The sequence below is a fragment of the Geotrypetes seraphini genome, chromosome 1, assembly GCF_902459505.1.
Source record: "Geotrypetes seraphini chromosome 1, aGeoSer1.1, whole genome shotgun sequence".
NCBI lineage: Eukaryota > Metazoa > Chordata > Amphibia > Gymnophiona > Dermophiidae > Geotrypetes > Geotrypetes seraphini.
In genome coordinates, this window is record NC_047084.1 from 310,006,403 (window position 1) to 310,032,973 (window position 26,571).

Sequence of the window (26,571 nt, forward strand, 5' to 3'; positions counted from 1 at the left end):
GCAGATGAGGCTGGGCTCATTTAGAGCACTGATCTTTGACCTAGGGGCCGCCGCATGAGTGGACTGCTGGGTATGATGGACCACTGGTCTGACCCAGCAGAGACAATTCTTATGTTCTTAATGGTCCATCTAGCCCAGTAGCCAGTCTTCACAGTGGCCAATCCAAGTCACTAGTACCTGGCAAAAAACCAATTAGTATCAATAATTCATGCTACTGATTCAAGGCAAGCAGTGGCTTCCCCCATGTCTATCTCAATATAATAGAAAGCATAAGAAAGGAAAAGAATGCATAAAAATATCCCAATATTATCATGTTTCATTGGAACACCTAGTTCAGGGGAAAATATGTAAGGGAAAAGGAATAGGACTTGTATAACATAACATCGTACTTCTTAACCGCGTAACCATAAGTTCTACGTGGTTTACAAAAGATTACAAACTTAAGACAGTTTAATGATGACAAGAACATTATTTGACCAAGTATTTAGAAAAAAGATGAGTTTTCAATTGGGTTTTGAAATGTTTATAAGAATAAGCTCCAAGCAATAACAATCGAATCTCTCTATTGTGGGAAGCCGCTTGGAATGCAAGATTGTGGTCAATAAATTTCTTGCTTTTACAGCCCTGTACTGGTGGAAAAATAAAGAGGGCATAGGATCTTCTACTCTATTTTTACGATGCTAAAAGAAAAAATCTATTGAGCCATATAAAACGGAGCGGTACCATACATAACCTTATAGCAGAAACAACCCAATTTATACAAGACGCGAGCCTCCATTGGAAACCAATTAACTCCGATAAAATGGAGTTACATGGTCATACTTTTTAAGACCGTAGATAATTCTAACCGCTGTATTCTGAATCAATATAAGTCTGACCATATCTTTCTTGGGGATTGTTAAGTAAACAATGTTGCAAAAGTCCAAAAGACTCAGTGGCAAAGATTGTACCTTTTTGTGGTTACACATCCAAAGCGATGGGCAATGGAGGAGTAAGTGATTTGCCCAGGGTCACAAGGAGTAGCATTGGGATTTGATCACACAACTTTAGGGTGCTCAGGCAGTAGCTCTACTACTCCACTCCTAGGAAAGATCTTGTAACTTGTGGACAGCAGCACCCTTTGAAAAGCACAAGCAGATGCAATACATAAGAGATGCTAACTTTGAAATCATTTGCATGGGTAAAAAAGTGTTTTACAAAAAAGGTGCTGAAAAGGTCTCAGTCCAACCAAGAAGTTATTCCACATATTCCATGACATGACATTACAAGTTATTCCACATATTCACCCTTAAATTCAACACACATGGCACATTGTGTCTGAAGTTTCTATAACCCTTCCAAAAAAATACTCTGATGTTTGATCACTGAAATACTGCTCCACTGTGGCACTCACCTCAGAATCACTCAAATTATTGCCCTTTTGAACTCTTTTTAAGGTTTGGAAACAGAAAATAGTCAGATGGAGCAAGTTCTGGTGAGTATGGTGGATGGTCTATGTACTTAAACTCCAACTGCATCAAAATATCCATCGTTTTGCCAGCCTTGTGAGAAGGTGCATTGTCTTGCAAAAAGAGAACTCCTTTCTGCAGCTTCCCTCTCCTTATTTTTTTCAATGCCGCCTCTAATCAGCACAGCAAGCTACAGTAGTATTTTGCATTAACTGTTTGGCCCCTGAGAAGATGGTTAGTCATTACAACACCTTCCAGATCCCAAAATATTGTGGCCATGACATTTCATGCTGATTTTTGGGTCTTAAATTTCCTTGGTTTTGGAGAACCTGAGTGCCACCATTGCATGGATTGTTGTTTTGTGTCAGGATCATAGTGGTGTAACTATTTTTCATTAGCAGTAACTAGTTGTTCCATAAAGTTGGCTCCAGCTCATTGAAAATGTTGCAAAATCAACTTGGAAGTGTCCACTCAACATCATTTCTCGTCAGCATTCAAAAATTTGGGCATCCACTTGGCTGACAGCTTCTGCATACCCAGCCTGGATTATACACCCAACACATTCCCTGGATATATGTAGTGTCTTAGTATGTGTTTTAGCTGTTATTCACCGATCTGACAAAATCAGATCATGAACATGGTGTACAATTTCAGGAGTTGACACTGTTTGAAGCCTCCCAGACCTTGCTGAATCTTTGGTCTCAAAATCTCCAAGCTGAAATCTTGCATGCCACTTATTCACTGTAGAGTATGATAGGCATTTTTCACTCAATGCATCACACATTCATAGATTTCCTTTGGAGTTATTCTGCAGGACTAGTCACTTTTTGATGGCTCGGAGTTCCACACTTGAAAATTCCACACTTTTCGTTGACATGGTTCAATCAGTGATCTGAAACAATGTCAAAACATAGCATTACGATTCTGTAAATTGGCACTTTACAAAATAAAATAACGCTCTTTACAGCTTTAGTGGCAAATATTTCAAGTTTCAAGTTTATTAAAAGTTTGTTGTACACGCAATATCAAATACTTCAATTCGTATGACAATTTAAAATTAGGAGACAAAAATAAAACAATTTGTACACATAAACATACAATGCTCAGAATTTAGTAAGTTGGTTGGGCTGAGAACTTTTAAGCACCCCCTCCTACTTGTGTAAAACAGCTACCTAAAAATAGTTTATACTATTAGCCACATTGAAAAGAGTTGTTCCCAAGGGCTTCTTGTGGTCGGAGGAAGAAATGTGCCTAAGTAAATGTCATTTTCAAATCTTTGTTTATAATTTGCATTTGCTTTTTTGTTCAGGTAGATTTTTTGCTAGCAAAATATAACATACAGATTTGACAATGCTATCCACGCATATTGTTCCTCTGACCAAAACAGAAATGCCTTTAACATGGCTAAAAGTACAAACAACGCATATACTTTGAGAGTATGAACTTAACATTTAGCCTCAATTAGCACTGATTATGAGATGTTAATTCCCATTATCGGCATCAATTAGGCCAATTGATCAATTAAGTTGTGCATGTACATCGGTTACGTGCACCAATGTACACACACAGCTTTAGGTGTCATATATAGAATTTGGGTGAGTGTGTACAAATGCTTCTTTCTTGCTACTAATGTCTGATAAACTGTTTTTTTCTCTAGCAATCGTCCATTCAACTGCTATTTTTCTTTCATTTTATTTATTAAACCTATTACCTGCTTGTTCATTAATAACACTAAAGCAAGAAGCAACCATTTAAAAGTAATCTATGGGACCATAAATGGTCTAAAACAACATGCAAAGTAAATTTCAACACAGCATATACAAAAGGTGATATTCCACAAAACCGGGCTACCTGTTAACCAAGATACATCGACTAGTCATAAAAATACTTATTACATTCTATCAGTAGACTGATAGAGTTCTCATTACTAGATACCCATGAAAAAAGTCTGTTAAAAAGAAGATAAACCAATCAGCCAAATGTGGCTAAAAGCAACTAGGCCATCACATGAATTTAAGGCCCGATGAACATCCAGGGGTAGGGTCTCCACCCTCTGGAAGCAGGTGCTTAAAAAAAGAGACCTCAAGTCTATTAAGGGGGCCCTCCCCCTACTTCCAGTAATTATAGGCCAATTTCTAATTTTCCATTTATCTCCAAGGTAGTGGAAAAAGAACTGCTATCTCAACTCTCCTCTTTTCTTGAGAAAACCAACACCCTGCACCCAAAGCAGTCAGGTTTCAGGCAAGGTTTCAGTACAAAAACTTTTAGTCTTCCTGCTCAGCGACAATAGGAAAATTCTGGAAGGTAGGTCAATAGTTATTCTCATCTTTCATGACCTCTATTCAGCTTTTGTTGTCAGCTGATCTTCTTTTAGAATGTTATGGCTATTGGACTTCAAGGCCAGGTACTGCAGTGATTTGCCTTTTATCTCATGAACATGTTCTGCTGGATAGTTCTTGCTTCAGATTCTTATTTTCCCTGCTTCCTCATTTTTAAAGTCCCTCAGGGCTCACTTATGACTCCCATTTTATTTAACATTTCTCTCAGCCCTTAGGTCATGCTAATATAAACCTGAGGCACTTCAGTTATTACTGTAATGATGACATCTAATTATATCTGATGAGAAACTCTGAAATAATGCTTCTTAATAATTGCCTGTATAAAATACCTAAATGACTAGAACTGAATAGACTTAAACTTAACTCTAGGAAATGTCAAACAATGTGAATCTCTGATCCATGATGCTCTCAACTCTTGTTGATTGGTTAAGTTAAGCTACTGGACTGTTCATTTGTCCACAGCTTTAAATGCAATCTGCAGATTGCAGCCTTAGTGCTAAGTGTCAGACAACTGGTGTGTAGTCCATCTTTACTTGTACTCCCATTTTTTTCATATTCTACTTCATGGCTGGATTATGGTTATGGCCTTCTCAGTAGACTTACACAAAAATCACAGAAAAAATTATAAACAATTAAAAACACTGCTGTGAAGATGCTATGCCACACTAAAAAATGTGATCACGTGACCAATGGCTCCCAGTGTAGCTGTAGGACTCTCTTTAAAATTTTACTATTGACTCATAAGGATTTTTGTGCTGGTCTTCCTCTTTATTTATCTAATTATTTTTCATATTCAAGCCTATGGGGATGCTGGGGGCCTGAAGGCATGATGTACACACTAAGTTATCCTCTCTCTGCTTTCTAAAAACTTATATTATAATCTGTTTTCCTTTACACGTTTTTGTTTTGTTATAATTCATTTCTAAAGCACTCTGGGGAGCCCTGCTGGCTCAGATGTTCAGGGGAGGGGATTCTTTTGCTGTGTGGCTTGACTTTACATTGTCTGCATCACTTTTATTTGAGAAGAACATTTGTTATTAAAAACTTTTAGTTCAAGAACATCGTTTCCACAGTTTTGGGGTTTTTTTTATTTTTGGTTTCTCCCTTTTCCCTGTGGAAATATTTGGTGATTTTGTTGTCTTGGCATCCTCAACAAATGCATATCTAGTGCAAAGGAAGAGTGTCTTTACCTAAACCAGGCACTGCACCTGGAGGGAGAAGGAATGGAAACAAACACCAGAGCTGGTTGCACCAGGACAAAGCTGAGTTATGGAATTGGCTCTCCACCACAATCCTGCTATGAGAGAGAGTACAAAAATCAAGCCTTAAAGGACAGGAGGGGGAACAAAGAGTCCCATCTGATTCTCAAAGATGAAGGGACTGGGAGCCGAGCAACTGACAAAGAAGCCATCAGTGAAAGACATTGTGAGTGATGGCATAGAAAGCCCTACATAAAGCTTATTTTGTTACATCGGTTTTTAGAATCCTAGTCCAATCCCTCCCTTGACTACTGTAACATCGCCTATTTGGCAATTTCCCAAAAAAATATGCAACGCCTACAACTATTGCAAAATGCAGCAGTTAGACTAATCTTTGGACTAAAGAAATTTGACCACGTGACACCCTACTACCGGCAGCTACATTGGCTGCTGATGGAGGCACGCGTAAAGTTCAAATTTGCCTGTTTCTGCTTTAAAGCATTACACGGACTTGCCCCTAAATACATTACTGACCTTTTCTCCTTCTCAACCAACAGACACAAGAGAAGTTCACATTCCAACTTCGTTTCCCCCCCAGTGAGAGGTTACAAACTGAAATGAATACCTTCTCTCACACCAAGCAGCATCATGGGGTAAAGACCTAGAACAATTACTTTCGCCCTCTACTTATGAGGAATTTAGGAAACGTCTAAAAACACACCTGTTCCTAAAACATCTTGACAACTGATCCACTTATCTCTTTCCCCTCAATAGCGACTAACTGTCCTTTTGATCACTTTTCTCCTCAACAATGAATTTCCTGTCTTATTACTTCTCTTTCTTCTTCCCCTCTTGAAGTCAGTCAATTTGTACCTTTGCTTAATCTTTTGTAAACCGCATAGAACTTCACGGTATTGCGGTATATAAGCTGTTATTATTATTATTATTACATACTTAAATGTAAGAAACGTCTCACACAGCTTCCATTTGGAGGAGGGATCAGGAGAGAGTTAAACTGTAAAAGGGACTTTCATCAGGAATCTCATGCAGCCCAGTGTGTTCCTGGAGAAAGCCTACAAGAAATTATAATCCTGATTCTACATATGGCACTGAAATCTAGGCATGAATCCAATTAGTTAATGAGCTATCAAGTATGAATTAATGGGCCTTAGCAATCAATAATTACACTTAATTGGCACTAATTTGTATTTGTGTGTACATCTGCTTGTGCGCTATTCTATAACCCTGAAGGCCTGAATCCCGTAGTGTGCACCTCAAAAGGGTGCTTGGCCAGGGCATTCCAAACATTTTCACACTGTTTTACAGAATAGCTCCATCTATGTGCTAATTCTATAAAGAGTGTTCATCTCAGAGCGTCCTTTATAGAATACTGCTTAGTACTGATTGTTTTCTGCCACTGATTTTTGAGTGCCACTTATAGAATTCCCCTCTAAGGATCAAATTCTGTATTTAGTGCCCAAAAAATTGGCACTGATCAGAGTGGCGCATAGTGCAATTCTATTAGCAGACATATGCAGCACAGTCAAGGAAAGCCTAGCCTAAATACTTGCGCCTAAGTTGTGTATGGAACAAGCATATGCTATAACAGTGCGCCTGCTTTTTAGAAACACCCACAATCTGCCCATGCTCCTCCCCTGGCCACACCCCTTTTGAGATTCATGCACTAGAAGTGGCATGCACTTCTTTATAGAATGTACCTGCAAAGTTGTGTGCATAATTTCTAATCAGTACCAATTAGCGTCAATTATTAGGTATCAATTGTCAATTATCAATTCTGGTTGGCCTGTTAATTAAGTTGCACATGCCAATTTGTGCATGCAACTTAGGACGACGTCTATGGAATACGAGCCTAAGTGTTTAAATACATATTTCTTCTATTACTACCTGCCTATACAATAGTTAATGCTGAGAAGTTGTCCCATGTGTTTTGCCTGAAGAATCGAAGTTCAGTACTGGCTTATTGGATGAAAGGAGAGTGCTGAGTAAGTAGATTACTGTGCCAGTTAGCCTTCTGGTTTAAACTGGTCCCGGCTCTGACTAAAACACAAACTGTAAAAATATATTAAAGTGACCCATCTGATGTTCACTTGAGCAACAAAGGGAATGCCACAGTATAATGGAAATATACTGTATATTCAGAATCCAGGACTGGTAAAAGTCCCTCTTCATGACCTGTCATCTGTAAATTCTGTCTTGCAATTGTATCTTGAAGAAAAGATAAGAATGAAGTTGAAAATTGACTGCATTGTGCATATTGGTATCATTATATCTTGCTATGCTGGTTCATTTATGACTGATTACATTTTTGCCAGTTATTTTTTTATCTTGACATTGGCTTCTTACTATCTCCCTCTCAGATGCATAGGTGAACATATTATGTTCTTCAGTACACCCTTGACTTTCTTCAGGATTTAGAGAATGCAATGTACAAATGAGTTGGCAATAAATTGATAAAAATATGTTCAACATAAGAATATAAGAGTTGCCATAATGGGACAGACCGAAGATTCATTGAGCCCAGTATCCTGTTTCCAACAGTGGCCAACCCAGGTCACAAGTACCTGGCAAGATCCCAAAGATTAAAACAGATTTTGTGCTGCTTATCCTAGGGAAGGGGAACCGGAAGGACTAAAAAGATAAGTTAAATTTTAAACTACATAAGTTATAAAGAAAATTAAGTTATAAACTAGAAACAAAAATTATAAAAGGAAATTATGAAGATCACCACTCCATTTCAGTTCGCTTGAATTGGTGGAATCTGAACTCCCAATACTCATTAAGTATAAGAATTACCTGAGTGTGTATTACTGGGTGTTATCCTAGGAATAAGCAGTGGATTTCCCCAGGCCATCTTAATAAAGACATATGGACTTTTGTTTTAGGAAATTATCCAAACCTTTTTTTAAATCCTGCTAAGTGAACTGATTTCACCACATTCTCCAGCAAGGAATTCCAGAGTTTAATTAGAGTTACTTTATTTGATATACAATTCAAATTCTACTGCATACTATTTAAAACCCTACAAGGAGACAGCCCATCATACTTGAATAATCGCCTCATCCAAGCACCCACTACCAGACACAGAAAAACACACTCCCCATTCATACCCCCCCCAATCAAAGAAGTAAAAAGAACAAAACTACACGACGGCCTCCTAGCCACCCAAGCCGCAAGGCTGGATAACCAGATCTCCAACCTTCTGATGACCACTCCAGACTATAGGACGTTCAGAAAAGAAATAAAAACCACACTTTTCAAGAAATTCCTGAAGCAGCACTAACATCACGACCTCTTAGTAACTCTAAAACCGACATCTGATCTACCCATTACTGCACTAACAACAACAAAAGAACCTCCAATATGACCAACTATTAATTCTCTTACAAACCACCTCACCCTCAACAACCAGTTAATATTTATAAAATCTACAACTTACCTATCTAGCCAATCAATGTAACTCTGTATTTCTAAATTAACCTTTTGTAATCCGCCTTGAACCGCAAGGTAATGGCGGAATAGAAATCCCTAATGTAATGTAATGTAATGTAATGTAATATACCACAATTATTAACAAGATTGTTAAACCAAAGCAGTTTACAATGAAAAAGGTTAAAAATTATAAAATCGATAAGGACAAACAGGGTAAATCAACCATGACAAAACAAACATAATTTGGCTATAAGGGAAGGAAAGATTTACAATATATTATGGGGAAGAACAAAAAGGAAAACAACAAAAGTTAAAGGGGAATAGAAAAACTGTTTTAGCTAGAAAGAAGAAAAAAAAAAGAAAATTATAAAAGAGTAGTGTCAAATGCCATTTTAAAGTAACGAACCTTTAATGGAGACTCAAAAATTTTCAAAGATTTTTCAGTCCTAAGATCTAGTGGAAGGGAATTCCACAGAATAGGGGCCATTAGTGAAAAACTGGAAACTCTTTAAATATCCAAGAACATCTGCCTGTAATATGGTACAGTCAGCAGTTGTTGATGAGAGGAATAAAGGTTCCTTTGAGGTAAGTAGGGGATCAAATGGCTAGCCAGGAATAAGGGGAAACCAGAAGACTGAATCTGGGAACAGAGCACATTAAACTTGAAAGGAATTCTATAAGCAATTGTTCTGCTTTGAACAAAGGGATAATATTGAAAGGTCACTTGGACACACAAAGTCAGAGGCGTGAAGAAAGTACAAGAAATTTATTACGGTATACCGGACTCTAGTGCAATTAAAAGCCTGCCTACTAGAGTGTCAGAAACAGGAAATACACTGACTTTTATGCCCTTTTTGCAAACTAATATATGCAAAAATTACAATTTTCATTTGTTACTTCTATAACTTTTCTACAATTATTATTGGTCCTAAGCTCACACTAGCAGGTCACTTATCTAACTCTTACAGTTCTAAATGTTAAATGTACAGAAGGGCAGGGTACATCATGGCTCAAACTCTTATCTATTTAGCTTACAATGTGGTAAGGCAGGGACATACATTTTAGGCAGATGAAGTCAATAGATTGTACACTTTCTTCAGCTATGTAGGCCAGAGCAATATTTTAAACAACAGTTAACCATTTCATGACCCTACAATATGATCATATTTAGATTGACAGTAAAGCATTCAGAGAGCACTATTTTGCACAAGCTAAAGTCGATGGAGTTGATATTGAGGAAGTATGATTTAAAAGTGACCCAACAGAATGAAGCTGGCGAAGTTTTAAGAATGAAGTAGAAACAAATCTAGAGATATGAGAATAAAATGATAAGGAGATATCCAAAGTAACTCTAAGAATTTTAATAGATGTGGAGTATGACAGAGAAGTACCTTTCATAGTGAAAGATGGAAAGTTCAATGGGCATTTAGTGGAGGAAAAAAAATCATTGCATGCCCCCTAGCCCTAGTTTTTTTGGAAAGAGTAAACAAGCGATTCACATCTCCCCATTCCACTCAACTCAATGCTTTATAGACCTCTGTTATATCTTCCCTGAGCCATCTCTTCTCCAGGCTGAAGAGCCCTAGCTCCTTTAGCCTTTCCTCATAAGGAAGATGTCCCATCCCTTTTATCATTTTTGTTGTCCTTTGTACCTTTTTTATGAGGGTAAATAAAAAAAAAAAAGTAACGGCAAAATACATTTAACGACTTTAGTAGAAGTAACCATGAGCAATTGAACATATCACTTTTCCAAATAGTTTCCATGCAAGACAACACATTTGTTGTATCATTCAACTAGTTTCTGCATTCCTGCAGAGAAGAAGTGTTTTTTTAGCTACTCCCAAAGCCAGGTGAGCACCACTTCCTTTACTTCATCGTGCTTTATCTTTTGTTCTCTGGATCATAGTAATTCACCCAAGTCTCCATTGCTAGTGACAGTTCCCTCCAGAATACTCAGATCTTCTTCATACCGTATCAGGAACTGGGTCACAACCTCTGCATGCAGTTGTTTGTGCAGATCAGTGCTGTTTAGGAACCCATCGTGCACAGACTTTCCTGTATCTGAAGTCATCATGCATTATGGCAAATGCTGATATCCAAATTTGCTGCCAGTTGAGACACTGTTATCTGACAAGAGCGACCGTTGGTTACACCTGTTCTTCCCATTTTAAACCTTTTTACCTACACATAAACCTTTTGTTGATTCATGGTGCTATGTCCATACTGAATTAATATCCAATGGAAAATTTCCACAGCTTTCAATCCCTCTGCCCAAAGAAAGTGCACTGATGAACATTATTCTTCGATGGTGCAATCTTGCAATGGAGCGTCTATGTTTCTGACCTTGTGGCTACCACACGACTAAAGGCCAAGTGCTGCACTGTTCGTGGATGAACTATCCAGCAAGCAATGAACAAGTACATATGGTGCATTTTGCTAGCTCTGTTCCGGTAATCGCGTAATTTAACAATTGCCTTTAATTTATGATTTGCCCTCATAATTCCGCTATACCATTTTCAGATGATGTGACCAGAAATGCACATTTGAGGTACGGCCAAATCATAGTGATACAAAGACATTATAACATTTCTAGCTTTGTTTTCCATTCCTTTTCTGATAATCTCTAACATTCTATTTTTTTTTTTTCTTAGCGACTACACATTGAGTTGAAGGTTTCTTCATATCCTCAGTGATACTTAGATCCTTTTCCTAGGCAGAGACTCCTAACATAAAACCCTGCATCTCATAGCTATAGTTTAGGTTCCTCTTTTCCACATGCTTCACTTTGCACATGCTCACATTAAAAAACATCACCTGCCATTTTGATTTTTCCCAGTCTTTCAAGGCCCTCTTGCAATTTTTCACAATCCTCTTACAATTTAACAACTTTGGGCTCCTTTTACGAAGGTGCGCTAGCGGTCTTAGCACATGTGTGCGTGCTAGACACTAACGCCTCCATAGAGCTGGCGTTAGTATTTTCTGTGTAGCGCATTGTAGCGTGCACTAAAAACGCTAGTGTACCTTCGTAAAAGGAGCCCTTTGTGTCTTCAGCATATTTAATTATCTTACTAGTTATTCCCATCTCTATGTTAAAAAACAGAGGTCCCATTACAGACCTCTGGTAAACCCCACTATTTACCCTTCTCCATTGAGAACAGGGTAGATAAAAATCAATGTTTAAAAAAAAATAAAAAATCTGGTTTGTTTTCAATACAGTGTTTTTATGGAAAATTTGTCTAAAGATTATTTTATAAGTAAGAAACTTAGTAAAAAAGTTCTTTATCCTGAAATAAGGATTATTTTTTAATTATGTAGCATGAGGCTGTATATTCATGCAATGTTTCAATTTTTTGGTAAATCTTGATGGGTGGAGTAATGTCCACAATGATCTTGTTGCTTGTACTTGTATAACAACAGAAGAAGGGATTTTCTTTCTTGCAGAAGAAGGGAATTATTTTCTTGCAGATAACCTCAGAAAATGCACATCCAGTGCAGCTGCAGTACAGAATGCTGCAGCAAAAGCTATAATATAATGTGAACAAAAATTTAAATGCCTAATACACAGTTTAATAAACAGACAATGTTGCAAATGTATCCAAGATGAGAAGAAATTTAGAAGAGCAAGAAGAGAATACCAAGCTAATATCATATGGTTGCAGTACTCATTTGCTGCATCTCCTAGCCAAAGACTTCAGTGTCCCAGAAATAGACTCTCATTGAAATTGCTAAATACTTCCATAACAATAATTTTGCAGCAGCAGCTCTGAAAAGAATGGGTGGAACCAAGCTAACACTCCTACAAGATGTTAAATAGAACTCTGTAGTGGACTATTTTGAGCAATATATCAAGGACTGGCCTATTTTGATGATATCTGGTTGTAAATATTAAGATTATACCAGCAAGAATGAATCTGCAGAAAACCATGATTTAAAGCAAGTCTTTCTGACTAGTGATTTAAATCAAATCCACCCTGATTGAGAATATTGGCCAATTGACCATTTAAACCTACTCTCTGTTTTCTTTTAACCAGTTCTTAGTCCACAGTAGGAAATTACCTCCTATTTCATGACTTTCTAATTTCCTCAGAAGTATTTCATGGGGCACTTTGTCAAATACCTTTTGAAAATCAAAATACACAGTATCAACTGGCTTACCTTTATCCATGTTCATTCATCCTTTCAAAGAAATGCAGTAGATTGGTGAGGCAAGATTTCCCTTGACTAAATCCACTAAACTTCACAGTTGTCTTCCAGTTCAGCTTTTCTACAATGAGCTTTTGCTGCTGTTTACCCAAACTTTCCTGTTAGTATAATAGTGCACAGGGAGATACACCCTTGAAACATCAGGGTTGTTGGCTTTTTCCAATTACTTCCAACTTTAAATTTCTGTGTGCCTGCAACATTGGCACATGCAAAAACAGTTACCCTGTCCTTAAATCCATATGCTGCTGTTGTCAGTGTTTTTCTAGGATTATAGAGCCAGTAGAGAGCTGTTTCATCAACATTATAAATTTGTTCAGGACCAAGGTTTCCATTAGATATCATCTTAGCAAATTCATCAACTGCCTCATAATCAGCAGAAGCTTTTTCACCACAAATTTTGAGATATTTAATATCATGGTAAACTAAACTAAACTAAACCTTAAGTTTATATACTGCATCTTCTCCATAAAGATGGAGCTCAGCACGGTTTACAGGTACTTTAATTACTGAGGGAAAAACATAATAAGAATTAGTGGTTATAAAGAGGGTAGTGAGCTTTACATTTTAGAGAAAAGCCAGGTTTTCAGATACTTTCAGAATAATTGGAAGGAGCCCAGATACCGTAGCAGGGCAGGAAGGTTATTCCAAAGCTCAGTGATTTTGAAGAAAAGAGATTTCCCTAATTTTCCAGCATAGATGACGCCTTTTAACGAGGGGAAAGATGGTTTAAGTTTTTGGGTGGAGCTGGTAATGTCAGGTCTCAAAGAATTCCAAGATAGTGGAATTAGGGGAGGAAGAATGCCATGTAGGATCTTGAATGTTAGGCAGGTACATTTAAAGTGACCCCTAGAAATCACTGGAAGTCAGTGAAGTTTTGACAGAAGTGGGGATACATGATCAAATTTACTTTTTGCGAAGATCAACCTAGCCGCGGTGTTCTGGATCTGCTGAAGTCTTTGAAGACTTTTCTTGGTTAGACTTAGATAGATGGAGTTACAATAGTCCAGTCTGTAAAGAATGATTGTTTGTACAAGGACAGCAAAATGTTGTTGGAGGAAGCAGGATTTCACTTTTCTCAACATGTGAAGACTAAAAAAACATTTTTTTTTACCAGAGAGTTGAGATGGTCATTAAAGGAAAGTGTAGAGTCAATAATGATGCTTCTTAAATTTCTGTAGCCAGCTTTCTGAATATTCGTACTCACTGTCAATGTTCAGTTCTTGATGTTATTTTTAGGCTTGTTTCATTACTATCATGCCAGTCAATGGTATGCATTCCCATCTTCTTTGCCAAACCTACTTAATCAGCACAAGATCTAAATGTTCATTCTTTGCCCTATGCAATGTTTTTCTGGTTTTCATTCATTTCTGGTCATCACTTTCATTGTAAAACTTCAACAACTTATCTTTCTGAGTGGAATCTGTATCTCTGTTTGCCATTATCCAGCTTTCTGACTTTTTCTACTTCTCATTGCCACCATGAGTGGAATCTGTAGCTCTTCTTTGCCACTTTTCAGCCCTCTGTCCTTTTCTGCTTCTCGCTGTGACCCTGGAATCTGCAGCTCTCTACTTTCCAGCCCTCCAACTTGCATTTGCCAGAGATTAGGAGAAACACATACATCTGTATTGGTTTCAGCATGTGTCATGTCAGAGAAATTAACTACTTCCGGTTCATGTCAAATTTCAGTTTTCGGAGCTTTTTGGTTTTCATAATTTGGGATAAAGGATCTTGTACTTGTACTGTCATCTTAACAATCTTCCATTCCAAAAATACTACCTATATCCATAGTCTGCATGTGGATACATACTTCTGCATTCATTGCTACTAGCCATGCTCACACACCACTAAAGTTACAAGACAAGATATAAGAGATTGTGCTTAAACAAAATGCAGTATCAAATCAAATCTAAATTTCAGTATTGCTCTTAACCAGTACAGGTTCTAGGCAATTTACAAGTGATTTACAAAATAATGGGAAATTACATGTACAAGATTTGATTCATATAAGGTGAGGGAAATTACCTTTACATAGTTTGCTAGGTATGTTAGCATGTATACATAGAGGCAATAAAATACAGGTTTGAGGTACTTTAATGTAAGAGTACATTATAGAGACGTGGAGAGTCTATGGAAATATGGTGTTGTGAGAAAATTCCGTGCAGATTATGTCGTCATTTTTTATCAAGATCTCTGTGCAGTTTTTGAGAGATACTGAGACCTTTGTATACTAGAGTACAGTTTCTAATAATTAGTTTGGATTTGAGATGACAACAGACTTGGTATATGGTGATGCTGAGCTACAAGGATAATTAATGAGAAGGAGTTGTCTTGTTAAGTTGCTGTGTTATGTTCTTGAGTGAGGGAGGGGGTTTAATTGTTGAGTTGTAGGTGTTTGTCAAACAAAATAGTTTTCAGTTGTTTTCACAAATTGAGGTAGTTCGGCTCAGTCCTTATAGTGGTGGGGAGGGTATTCCAGGTTCTAGAGGAGAATGTGGAGCAGTGGTTAAAGCTATAGCCTCAGCACCCAGAGGATGTGGGTTCAAACCCATGCTGTTCCTTGTGACCCTGGGCAAGTCACTTAATCCCCCCATTTCCCCAGGTCCATTAGATAGATTGTGAGCCCACTATGACAGATAGGGAAAAATGCTTGAGTACCTCAATAAATTCATATAAACTGTTCTGCACTCCCTTGGGAGAATGGTATAGAAAAATGAATAAATAATGGCAAAATAGGTGACTAGGTTGTTCAATATACATTTGTATTTGACTCTTTTGGCTGAAGGGATGATCAATTGGTGCATGTTGTAGATGCTAGTCGATGAGAAGAGGTGAATTATTTGTTCTGGAGCATTGGTTTGAAGGATGTGGAACAAATGCAAGATATTTTGAAAGTTATTCTTGCATTTATAGGTAGCCAGTAAAGTTTGCAGTAGTGGTCTGATATAATATCATTTTTTTTTTTTAAATTTGAAGATCAATCTGATTGATGTGTTCTGTATCATTTGCAGTTTGTGCATTTGGGTTGAGTTTATGCCTGCGTAGAGAGAGTTGCAGCAGTGGCGTACCTAGCATATGTGACACCCGGGGCCCATCTATATGAAAAATATGATTTTTAATAACAATCTACATATCGCACAACAAGAGTGTACCTAGGAAAAGGCAGCATCTTAAACACTGCAGTGAGCACTAGAACACCAACACATACATTGTAAAACTAAACAAACCAGATCCTGCACAGTCAATTGATCCAGTACAGTCGATGCTATCAGAAAGCCATGTCCCTTTCATACACACAGACACAGGGCCACCATCAGGGCAGTACCACCAGTCCTGCATTCAGGGGCCCGGAGCTGACAGGGGGCCCGGGCTCCCCCAGGGTCCTAGGCCACAGTCTAGGGGGGGAGCGGTCCGCCCCAGGTGGACAGGAGAGAGCTGGACGGGGGACCCGCGGAGTTCAAAACATCTCGAGCCGCGAGGCTCGTCTTCTGTTCCTGCCTGCCCTGCCGCTCACATATAGCCGATCTGAAGTGTTCCCCGATGTCAGCGCTGACGTTGGAGGGAGGGCTTAAGCAAAGCCTGCCCGTTGACGTCAGCGCTGACGTCGGAGAATACTTCTGGTCGGCTATTTGTGCGCGGTAGGGCAGGCAGGAAACAGAAGACAAGCCTCGCGGCTCAAGCTCCGTTTTGCTGAGAAAGTTGCAAAGATGGGCTGGGAGGCAAACGCGAAACACAAAAAGGGGGAGGGAGTGTGTTTTGGACACAAGGCATGAACTTGGGAGAGAGGAAGGGAGGGAAAGAGATGCTGAGGTGGGGGAGGGAATGGGTTTTTGGACACAGAAGGCATGGACTTGGGAGAGAGGAAGGGAGGGAAAGAGATGCTGAGGTGGGGGAGGGAATGGGTTTTTAGACACAGAAGGCATGGACTTGGGAGAGAGGAAGGGAGGGAAAGAGATGCTGAGGTGGGGGAGGGAATGGGTTTTTGGACACAGAAGGCATGGACTTGGGAGAGAGGAAGGGAGGGAAAGAGATGCTGAGGTGGGAGAGGGAATGGGTTTTTGGACACAGAAAGCATGGACTTGGGAGAGAGGAAGGGAGGGAAAGAGATGCTGAGGTGGGGGAGAGAATGGGTTTTTGAACACAGAAGGCATGGACTTGGGAGAGAGGAAGAGAGGGAAAGAGATGCTGAGGTGGGGGAGGGAATGGGATTTTGGACACAGAAGGCATGGACTTGGGAGAGAGGAAGGGAGGGAAAGAGATGGTTGTGTACACGGGGAATAGAAGAAAGGAGAATTTTTGGTCATAGGGAGGGAGTGAGGTACAGATAGTGGTATACCAGGGTGGTGGGGGGGGGCGGTCCGCCCTGCCCCGCCCCGGGTTTACGTCCCAAGGGGGTGCACAGCTGGCCACCCTCCAGTGTTCTCCCTAGGCTGGCAAACTGCGGCTCTTTAGCCACTTGAGTGCCACCGCCGCCATCGGGAACAGGCCGGTGCCAAGTTCTCCCTGCTTTTCCTTGTGGGGCCAGCCATCTCTCGCCACTCGCGTCAATTCTGACATCGGAGAGGACGTTCTGGGCCAGCCAATCGCTGCCTGGCTGGCCTAGAACGTCCTCTCCGACGTTAGAATTGGCGTCGGGTGGCGAGAGTTGGTCGGCCCCGCGGGGAAGAGAAGCAGGGCGAACTCAGCGCCGGCCTGTTCCCGATGGCAGCAGTGGCAGCCTATTCCCCAGTGGCGGTGGCAGCATTTTCCCAATGGTGGTGGCATAGGGGAGGGCAGGGAGAAAGAAAGAAAGGGGGGACAGGAAGCCAGAAAAAAAAGAAAGGGGGCAGGGTGAAACAAAGAAAAATGGGGCACGGAAAGAGAGAGAGAGAAAGACAGACATACAGAACGAAAGAGGGTGTGGAGAGAGAAAGAAGGGGGCAGGGTGAGAGAGAGAAAAACAGACATACAGAATGAAAGGGGGTATGGAGAGAGAGAAAAAGAAAGAAGGGGCAGGGTGAAACAAAGAAAAAGTTTGGGGAGGGAATGAGGTCTGGAGGAAAGGAAGCATACAGGAGGCTGAAAGAAGGGAAGAAATATTGAATGCACAGTCAGAAGAATGAAGTGCAACCAGAGACTGATGAAATTACCAAAGGTAGGAAAAATGGTTTTATTTTCAATTTAGTGATCAAAAATGTGTCTGCTTTGAGAATTTATATATGCTATCTATATTTTGCACTATGGCCCCCTTTTACTAAACCACAATAGCGTTTTTTAGCGCAGGGAGCCTATGAGCGTTGAGAGCAGCGTGGGGCATTCAGCACAGCTCCCTGCGCTAAAAACCGCTATCGCGTTTTAGTAAAAAGGGAGGAGGAATATTTGTCTATTTTTGTATAGTTGTTACTGAGGTGACATTGCATAAAGTCATCTGCCTTGACCTCTTTGAAAACCCGTGAAATATAAATGATAATTAACATTTTCTCTGCGTACAGCGTGCTTTGTGTTTTTAAAATTTTATTGTTGGTAGATCATTTTGACTTGGCCACGAAGGTAAGGGGGTGGGAGGGAGGGGAACTACTGAAAGACAAGTTTCAAGTTTCAAGTTTCAAGTTTATTGATTTTTGATATCCCGATCATAAAACAAATATTTGACCGGTTAACAATTTGTAAAAAAAATTTAAAATAGGAGAGTAAGAACTAGTTATTGGTGTGTTAAAAAAATTAGTGAAAACATATTAGACAATACTGACAAACATGACCGTGAGGAGAAATGGGAAGGAAGGAGAAAGTTACATAATATTGGAGGAAATGAGATAGAGGGAAGGGGTAGGACATGAAGGACAAGGGTGCATGGTATAAGAGATATGCGCAGAAATAAAGGGGAGCTTTTAGGAAAAGGATGAGTAAATAAGTAGATAAAAAGATTAGGATTTGTTATAGGCATCCTGGAATAGGAAAGTTTTGAGATTAGTTTTAAATTTAGGTAAATGAATTTCATCCCGGAGAAATTGAGGGAGAGAATTCCATAATGTAGGAGCTGTTATGGCAAAATTAGTTTTCCTTGTATAGTAGGATTCTTTTAGGGACGGAATGAAAAGGAGTTTTTGGTCGGTAGAACGTAAGGTACGGGGAGAACTTTGGGGTATTAGTAATTTGTCAAGAAATAAGGGCAGATGGGAAAGTTTGATTTTAAAAGAGAGCAGTAAAATTTTATAAATTATACGGTGTGTGACAGGGAGCCAATGAGCCTCTTTGAGGAGCGGGGTGACGTGTTCGAATTTACCTATTTTGTAAATGAGTTTTATTGCGGTATTTTGTATAATTTGCAGACGGCGAAGTTCTTTTTGGGGTAGTCCATTTAATAATGAATTGCAGTAATCTAAGTGAGAGATAACTAAAGAATGAATAAGGATATTGATCGAGTCGGTATTTAAAATGGAAATGAGTGAACGAATGATACGAAGTTTAAAAAAACAAGTTTTTACAACTGTACTTATGTGATCATGGAAAGTGAGATCTCTGTCTAGGGTAACGCCCAGTAATTTTATTTTTGTATCCATAAGTAAGGGTGTGGATTTGATGTAAATTGTTCCTGGTAAAGTTTCGGATTTTTTAATGGGAAGGAGTAAGCCACAAGATTTATCAACATTGAGTGAAAGTTTATTAGAGAATAGCCAATCACTTATGATATCTAATTTAGTGTTAAGATCATTAATATCCGAAGAGTTAGAAGTATTGATGGGGTAGAGTAGCTGAATATCGTCAGCGTAAGCGAAAATTGAGAATCCTAGTGATTGTGCAAGAGAAAGAAGAGGGGATAGAAAAATGTTAAATAGTAGTGGGGATAAAATAGAGCCCTGAGGAACTCCAAAAGTTTGAGTTACTGAAGAAGAAGTTTGGTTTTTTATATGAACTTTAAAGTTGCGTTGATGAAAATAGGATATGAACCAGTTGAGTGCGGGACCTGTGATGTTACAGTCTGCTAATCTAGATAGAAGTAAAGAATGGTCAATGGTGTCAAAAGTTGCAGATAAGTCAAGGGAGATTAGTATAACCGATTTTAGATGATCGTGGGAGTATTGTATAGTTGTAATGAGACCTAGTAATGATAATTCAGTAGAATGAGAAGTTCGAAAGCCAGTCTGATAAGGATGTAAGGCATGTGTTTGATCGAAGAAATCTGATAATTGAGAATGAATCACTTTTTCGGTAAGTTTAGAGATTAAAGGCAGATTGGCAATGGGACGATAATTGTTAGGTAAAGAAGGATCAGTGTTGTAATTGTTTCAGTTTTGGAAAATACTAGTGCTGATTTCCATACGGTAGGAACACAACAGTCAGAAAAGGATTGGAGATCATTTCCCTTAGATAAGGTCCAAAGAAAGAAAATAATTTTTTGATAAGATGAGGGAAGGAAAAACTTTCAGTAATGTTATTAGGTAAGTTTATAGATTGTAAAACAGTGGATAGTTGTGTTAGTGAGGGTACTTTGAATTTAGAGAAAGAACTGAGAGGTAGGAAAGTTAGATCATTATTAGTAGGAGCCCGTAAAAGCAGGAAGAGGAGGTCCAAGATGGGTACGAATAGTAGTGACTTTGTTGTCAAAGAATAGGGAAAGTTCATCAGCAGATGGTATATTGAAGCAGGAGGAGGAAGTTTTTTTTTAGAATACTTGAAAGAGATATGGGCAATACTGAAAAAGTGGATGAATTACTAGTGGTAGAGATAGTTTTGAATAGTAGTCCTTTTTAGTCTGTTGAATGGTCTTTTTATAGTGAGAAGCTTTTTCTTTATAAGAAAGAAGGTGACTGTTATAACGAGATTTACGCCATTTGTTTTCTGCCGTCCGGACCTGTCGACGGAGGAGAGTCAAGTTTTCGTTAAACCAGGGTTGTTGTTTTCTTGAGGAAGTGTTGAGAATGGGTTTATTTTGTTTAACAGATGAGGGAGCTAATGAGTCTAATAGGGTTTTCGTAGCTGTTTCCCAATTAGAAAATTGTTCTGTGATTGGAAGGGAAGAGAAATCTGTGAGATTTAGATCAAAGGAGGATTGTATAGCAGAGAGAGTTATGTTATTTAGATTACGAGAGAAAGAAGAATTATTTGTCTGTTTAATGGGATTAGGATGAGTTGGAATGTTTGATTGCCAAATAATCAGTGTATGATCTGACCATGGTACAGGGATGAAATCAAAATTGTGAAAGAAATGGGTCATTGTGGTTGGGCATAGAATCATGTCTAGAGTATTTCCTGCTGAATGAGTGGGCGAATGGATAAGAGGTGATAGTGATAAATCAGCTATTGAAGTTAGGAGTTCAGAAGTGTTAAAGTGATTAGGACAGTTGAAGTGGATATTAAAATCTCCAAGGATTATTGACTCAGGATAGGCGATATTGAAGTCAGTTAAAGTGGAGATAAGAGATGAAAGAGAGACTTTAGTTATTGGCGGGGGTAAATAGATAAGAAGAAAGTTAAGAGGAGAGGGGAGTTTAAATAGAAAATTGGAGAGATTCGATAGGAATGTGAGAAAAAAGGTTGGCGGTATTTACCTGAAGAGGAATTGAAGCATGATGTATAATTGCTAGTTCACCTCCCTTTTTGTTTGGGCGGGGTTGAAAATATGCTTTATAATTAGGTGGGCAAGCCTGTGTGATATAAGCATCATCTCCCTGAGTTAACCATATTTCTGTGAGACATAGAATTTGAAGGTTATGTTGAATGATAATATCATGAATTAAATGATGTTTATTTTTATAGAGCGGACATTTATTAATCCTGAATTGAATGTAAGGGAGTGGTGATGTAGATTATGACAGGAGTTTGGAGAGGAATGAAGTGGAATGGAAATGAGTTGTCTTGATTGAGGTTTGATGTGATTTTTACAAACTGTAGGGTCGATATAGCGACGGCCCCAAATAGTTGGGATGGAAGACATGATATTAGAGGTGAAAATGAAAGAATTATAGGGGACAAATTCTGAGCCGTGCAATATCAGGAAAAAAGAGAAGAAAAAGATATATAGTTTAAGAAGGAGACAAAAGAGTCTGAAAAAGGAGGAGAAAGTAAACGGGGGTAATGAAGATAAACAAGAATGAAGGAGCTGCATGAAGGAGCGCATAAAGGAGCAGAATCTGCTCCTTAGGTGCGCTCCTTCGGCGTGCGCCGCAAAGCAGAGAAATTTATAGGGGAGGTTACCAGCGAGGTAAAGTGGGCGGAGTCGTCGGCATCTAGTAATCCTTGAAGGCTTGACTGTGCAGGGAATTATTTTTGTAAAATCATGTTTTGTTATGTGACTGGCATTATTTAGACTTTAATTTCTATGAATGAATAGAATGAAAATGATATAAATTATTTGCTTGTTTTTATGTGCGTGTGCTGAAGGAAAGTGGAGTGAGAGTGGGCTGAGGACGCTGAAGGGAAATGGGTAAGAGAGAATGGGGAGAAGACGCTGATTTATAAATAGACAATTGTACAGAATATTGTTTCTTTTTTATATTCATCCATAGCTGCATGTTAATGATGTGCTCATATGCACTTATTTATCATCATAACATATACATCATCATTAACATGCAGCTGTGGATGTGTAAGGACAGGCTGAGGAGGATGGATGGGAAGGAAGGAAGGTGAACATATCAACATATCGTACATTTTTAACATGCATGATGCAGCTATAGGCAAGCAGAGGAGGATGGGATCATACAGATGTGTATGTTCAGATATGCGCTCAGATGTGTAGTTTTTTCTGATATATTTATTAAGCTTACAGTATTTATAAAAAACACATTTACCGTATTTTCGCGGATATAACGCGCACCCGTGTAAAACGCGCACACGGGTATAGCGCGCAGAAATCACAATGACATGTACAAAAACTTTTGTATACCGCGCTCACGGGTATACCGCGCGTGATGCCCGACGCTCCTTTCGCCCGCCCTGACTTTCCGTGCGCTGTCCCGACTCTCCGTTCACCCCCCCCTGACTTCCGTGCACTGCCCTATCTTTCCGTGCGCTGTCCCGACTCTCGTTCACACCCCCCTGACTTCCGTGCACTGCCCCTGACTTTCCGTGCGCTGTCCCCGACTCTCCGTTCACCCCCCCTGACTTTCCGTGCACTGTCCCCCCTTGAAGTCCTGTCCCCCCTTGAAGGTCTGTCCCCATCCTGAAAGCCTGATGCCCCCCCCGCCGTCCGATACATCCCCCCCCCGGCAGGACCACTCGCACCCTCACCCCGAAGGACCGCCGACTCCCCAACAATATCGGGCCAGGAGGGAGCCCAAACCCTCCTGGCCACGGCGACCCCTAACCCCACCCGCACTACATTACGGGCAGGAGGGATCCCAGGCCCCTCCTGCCCTCGACGCAAACCCCCTCCCCCCAACGACCCGCCCCCCCCAAGAACCTCCGCCCGTCCCCCAGCCGACCCGCGACCCCCCTGGCCCGACCCCCACGACACCCCCACCCCCTTCCCTGTACCTTTGTGTAGTTGGGCCAGAAGGGAGCCCAAACCCTCCTGGCCACGGCGACCCCCTAACCCACCCCGCACTACATTACGGGCAGGAGGGATCCCAGGCCCTCCTGCCCTCGCCGCAAACCCCCCTCCCCCCCAACGACCGCCCCCCCCAAGAACCTCCGCCCGCCCCCCCAGCCGACCCGCGACCCCCCTGGCCGACCCCCACGACCCCCCCACCCCCCTTCCCCGTACCTTTGGTAGTTGGCCGGACAGACGGGAGCCAAACCCGCCTGTCCGGCAGGCAGCCAACGAAGGAATGAGGCCGGATTGGCCCATCCGTCCTAAAGCTCCGCCTACTGGTGGGGCCTAAGGCGCGTGGGCCAATCAGAATAGGCCCTGGAGCCTTAGGTCCCACCTGGGGGCGCGGCCTGAGACACATGGTCGGGTATGGGCCCATGTGCCTCAGGCCGCGCCCCCAGGTGGGACCTAAGGCTCCAGGGCCTATTCTGATTGGCCCACGCGCCTTAGGCCCACCAGTAGGCGGAGCTTTAGGGACGGATTGGGCCAATCCGGCCTCATTCCTTCGTTGGCTGCCTGCCGGACAGGCGGGGTTTGGCTCCCGTCTGTCCGGCCAACTACCAAAGGTACGGGGAAGGGGGGTGGGGGGGTCGTGGGGGTCGGCCAGGGGGGTCGCGGGTCGGCTGGGGGGGCGGTCGGAGGTTCTTGGGGGGGCGGTCGTTGGTGGGGGAGGGGGGTTTGCGGCGAGGGCAGGAGGGCCTGGGATCCCTCCTGCCCGTAATGTAGTGCGGGGTGGGGTTAGGGGGTCGCCGTGGCCAGGAGGGTTTGGGCTCTCTTCTGGCCCGATATTGTCGGGAAGTCGGCGGTCCTTCGGGGTGGGGGTGCGAGTTGGTCCCTGCCGGGGGGGGGATGTATCGGACGTCGGGGAGTCGGCCGGGCATAGAGGGCTTGGGCTCCCTCTTGCTCCGATCGTGGATGCGGGTGGGGGGGGGGGGCGCGGGCGAGCGGTCGTTCGGGGTGGGGGTGCGAGCGGTCCTGCTGGGGGGGGTGAATCGGGCGTCGGGCGGGGTGGGAACTATGTTTAAAAACTTTTGTATACCGCGCTCAGGCATATAACGCGCGAGGGGTATGCGCGGTAGGTAAAAACGCGTATAACGCGCGCGTTATATCCGTGAAAATACGGTAATACTTGTTACAAAAAATATTGTGCAATTGTGATCTACTTCTGGCCTACAAAGGTCAAAAGAAATCCTTAACTGAGATTTTACATTCAAAAGTGAATTATAGCTACTAGCACTATTATTTATTAGTTATTTATTATGCAGATGTTTGTTAGTTAGTTTGTTATTAGTTCAGTATTAGACATATGTTAGTTTAGAATAGATAGGTATAGATTAGTTTAGTTTAGTTTAGGTTAGGGCCCTGCTGAAAGAGTCTACCTTGACGTGGTTGCAGGCTTACAAATCTTTTGGTCAAAGAGTGCGGCGACAGAGAAAAGTATGTGTGTATTCGGCCCATGGAAGAAGGGGGGGGGGGTGGTGGGGGGGGGAAGGGGTGCGTGGGGGGCCCAATAGGATTGCTCGGTAAGGGGCCCAGAAATTTCTGATGGCGGCCCTGCACAGACAGATACACCTTTGCCCAATATGGAATAATCACAAACTAAAAATAGAAATATGTAGACAAAAGTTAAACTGAACTGCCAAGAAACCAGACTTTGCATACAATGCAACACCACAACACCACAAAAACAGTAATACATGTCCTCTAATACTGTGGAAAATATAAAGACAGTAGATGTAAATTTGAAAAAACTGATACATAACAATCACCACTTTACAAATTAACAAATAAAAATAAAACAAATAATGAGAAATAAGAAAATACCATTTTATTGGACTAATCCCCGTAAGCTTGGTCCCCATCCCCACAAACCACCTGATTCCATCCACACAAGCCTTGAATTGTTTTATATTGAACTTATTATATTAAAGTATAAAAAGAAACAATATTCTGTACAATTGTCAATTTATAAATCAGTGTCTTCTCCCCACTCTCTCTTCCCCATTTCCCTTCAGTGTCATCCGCCCACTCTCTCTCCACTTTCCTTCAGCGCACGCACATAAAAAAAAAACCAAGTAATTTTATATCATTTTCATTCTATTCATTCATAGAAATTAAAGTCTAAAATAATGCCAGTCACATAACAAAACATGATTTTTACAAAAATAATTCCCTGCACAGTCAAGCCTGCAAGGATTATTAGATGTCTTTCAGCAGCCTCCCCTCTCTCCCTCCCCCTCTACTGTCGTGGCCAAGTCAAAATGATCTACCAACAATAAAATTTTAAAAATTACAAAGCACACTCTACACAGAGGAAAATGTTAATTATCATTTATATTCTGTGGGTTTTCAAAGAGATCAAGGCAGATGACTTTATGCAATGTCACCTCAGTAACAACTATACAAAAATAGACAAATATACCCAGTGGCGTACCTAGGGTATGTGGCACCCCGGGGCCCATCATTTTTTGACACCCCCCCCCCCACCCATGTAAAAAAATATTTTTTGTAATGACCATGAAACGGAATAAATGGTCAGAATAGAAACAGGCAGTGAAAATTTTCTTATATTCCAAACATAACATAACATAAATTATGTCTGAATTGTCAATGACATCAGAAGTACATATGGAGTAGTTGCAGGTGATGCTTGGGACAGTTCTGATTGTGTTAGTTCGGTTTTATGTGTTTTTTGAATAGAAGGGGTTTTTATTTCTTTTTGAAGGTTTTGCAGTCCTGTGGTCGATGTCAATTGGTTGTAGAGTTGGGGGTCGAGTGTTGCAGCTCGAATGGCTAGGAGGTTGTCGAAACAGTTTTTTTCTTTTGACGTTTTTGGTTGGAGGGTGTGTGAATGGTGCGTGAGTTCTCCTATGTCTGTTTGAAGTGGATTGAATTATTTAGCTGAAGAAATTAGTTACCCCCCCCATTCCACACACATTAATTCTCTTCCATTTTTTGTTCCCATTATAAAAAACACTGATAAGTTCCCAGAAAAAAAATACATTAAAATAAGAAGTGAAAACAAAGGCCCCTACAGATGAGAACATAACATAAAAATAGCCTAACTGGGTCAGACCAATGGTCCATCATGCCTAGTAGCCCATTCTCATGGTAGCCGTTCCAGGACACTAATACCTGGTAAAAAACCCAAAGAGTAGCAACATTCCATGCTACCGATCCAGGGCAAGCAGACACTTCCCCCATGTCTTAATAACAGATTATGGACTTTTCCTCCAGGAATTTGTCCAAATCTTTCTTAAAACCAGCTACACTATCTGCTTTTACCATAACTTCTGGCCACTTCATTTTTAAGTTTAGATCTTTCATTTCAAACAGAGACCTTGCTAGATGTCAAATACAGCACAAGGTAACTTCACATGGACTTAGCTGTGCAGGAAATGTGAATCTCCTCATACACCCACCAT

The 26,571-nt window shown here is 40.7% G+C and overlaps 1 protein-coding gene across 34 annotated transcripts in view; it reads left to right on the forward strand.

Annotated features, from left to right (window-relative positions):
• Positions 1-26,571, forward strand: part of ANK2 (ankyrin 2) — a 958,369-nt gene that overhangs the window by 561,183 nt on the left and 370,615 nt on the right. The window contains exon 2 of one of the 34 annotated variants that reach the window (XM_033955902.1): positions 1,437-1,474. The exons of the other annotated variants lie outside the window; for them this stretch is intronic. Coding sequence (XP_033811793.1) covers positions 1,460-1,474 — 15 coding nt within the window. The 5' untranslated portion in view covers positions 1,437-1,459. The remainder of the gene's footprint in view (positions 1-1,436; positions 1,475-26,571) is intronic. 34 annotated transcript variants of the gene reach the window in all.